Source organism: Mangifera indica, chromosome 15 (assembly GCF_011075055.1).
Source record: "Mangifera indica cultivar Alphonso chromosome 15, CATAS_Mindica_2.1, whole genome shotgun sequence".
In the NCBI taxonomy this organism is placed as follows: Eukaryota; Viridiplantae; Streptophyta; class Magnoliopsida; order Sapindales; family Anacardiaceae; genus Mangifera; species Mangifera indica.
In genome coordinates, this window is record NC_058151.1 from 12206225 (window position 1) to 12208218 (window position 1994).

General features: G+C 32.9%; 1 protein-coding gene across 1 annotated transcript; it reads left to right on the plus strand.

The window, feature by feature from the left end:
* Positions 1 to 365: 365 nt before the first annotated feature.
* Positions 366 to 943, plus strand: LOC123198320 (protein GLUTAMINE DUMPER 2-like). The gene has a single exon (XM_044613005.1). It carries the CDS (start codon positions 392 to 394, stop codon positions 761 to 763), a length of 372 nt encoding a protein of 123 aa, XP_044468940.1. The 5' UTR covers positions 366 to 391; the 3' UTR covers positions 764 to 943.
* The last annotated feature ends 1051 nt before the right edge of the window (positions 944 to 1994 follow it).

Consider the following 1994-nt stretch of genomic DNA (forward strand, 5'->3'; position numbering starts at 1 on the left):
AAATATGTATATATAATATTGCTCAAATAACATATATGTTTACAATTGAATAATAATAAGTAATGTTATATGTATTCAGTTTTAAATACTCAATTTAATACATGATTAAATTTTTTTTTTTATAACTAAAGAATCTTGTTCAACAAAGTGGAATAAATATACTCTGATACATGATTAGATATTACTTTATACTATCTGTATACGTCAAAAGTGGGTGCACAAAATTATGTTGTTATCCAAAACAAAGGACAATTTGGTATCTTTAATAAAATTTTCATTACGCAATAACTTTTTGATTTTTGTCTTAATAATCTTCAATTTTCTGGTATAAATATTAATGATATCAATCTCCTAAACTTGCACTTCCAACTTCATTAAACGTTGTGGAATCATGGGGACTGCAAGCAACTCAACTTCAGGTGGTGTTAATGGCGGATTGGGGCATTGGAACTCTCCGGTTCCTTACCTGTTTGGTGGGTTGGGAGCCATGCTGGGGCTCATTGCCATAGCTTTGATAATTCTAGCTTGTTCTTATCGAAGATCTTCCATGAATTCGTCAGGCAGTGATCATCATGATCAGGGTGAATCAGTGAAGCAAGTAGTTGACATGCAGTTGGAGATGGAGCCGAAGATTGTTGTCATCATGGCCGGCGATGACAATCCAACCTACCTGGCCAAGCCTGCATCAGCCTCAGCCTCAGTCTGCACTTGCCACCAAACTCGATTCAACTCGACCCATTTGACATCTCTACCAATAGCTTAATTTGGAGTTACTCATAACACTAGCAGTTTGCGAGAATCTGTAAATTGTTGCTGAGTGTGAAAAGTTTTCTTCATTTTTTCATTATAAGTGATCCCATTTTCTTTATTATTTACTTGTGCACCTCATGAAGACTCAGTTGATAATAAATAACAAAGATCTGCTTGCAGAGAATTTAGAGAAGGTGACAGTGACTAATTAATATTCATAGTTATCATCTTTACACCAATGTCCAGTAAGTTTGTATTAACAACAGAAACAAAGCCAGAGACTCGGAACAAGAAAACCCAGAAAACAGCCCATGCTCATCTTTGCCAAAAAAAGCAAAGACATCAAAGCTCTATGCAAAAAGTAAACTCTGATTGTACCGTAGGACACTTCTCTAGGATTAGACCAATCCAATTCAACAAAAGCAAAAAGTTACCCTCTGTCTAAAAGACTTGTAAAAAGTTTATCTCAATACAACAATAAGACAATACCATGGCTCAAAAAATTACAGCTAGGTTGTCTCCTTGGAAAGTCTATGAACACAGAGGCATGTACAAAAGTTGATTAATAATCAGAAGAAAATCCATTAGCATATCACAGATTTTCCAGCCTCAATCACTGCTTAAATCCCAGTAAAATGGTCATACAAGGTAACATGGCAGTTATAAATGGATATATATAATAAAGGAAATTATTTCAAGAAATGGAAAGAGAAAATCGTTTCAATAAGGAGGACCTCATAGGTCAAAGCCTTCTTGACTTGATGAACAATTCTCCTTTTCTGTTGGTTGTCTGCCAATTTCAATATGTTATATCAGATTATCATCAATATATACTTGGTTTGTGGCTATAATTAGTCTTCATTCTTCTCTCTTGATTTTATATTTTCTTGCAGCTAATTATAGCAATTAACCAAGCATCAAAATGACTTGGTGGGTCAGGATGTCACCTTATTCAAGTCATTGACTGTTTGTGATTTGCATATTTTCCCCTGATCAATACGCAACATGTTCTATTGATGCAAAATTACCACACAATTGCATCGTGTATCACAGTTTCTGGAAAGAGTAATATTATATAAATCTATTTTTAAATATTCAATTAAATACATACTTAAATTATGTATTATCAGGTGATTAAATGATATTTTTTTTCAAAATCACTCAATCATATAATAATATATAATCAAATTATCCAATTAGATAATCAAAATTGGGTATAGATGATTTTATTGTATAACAAATTA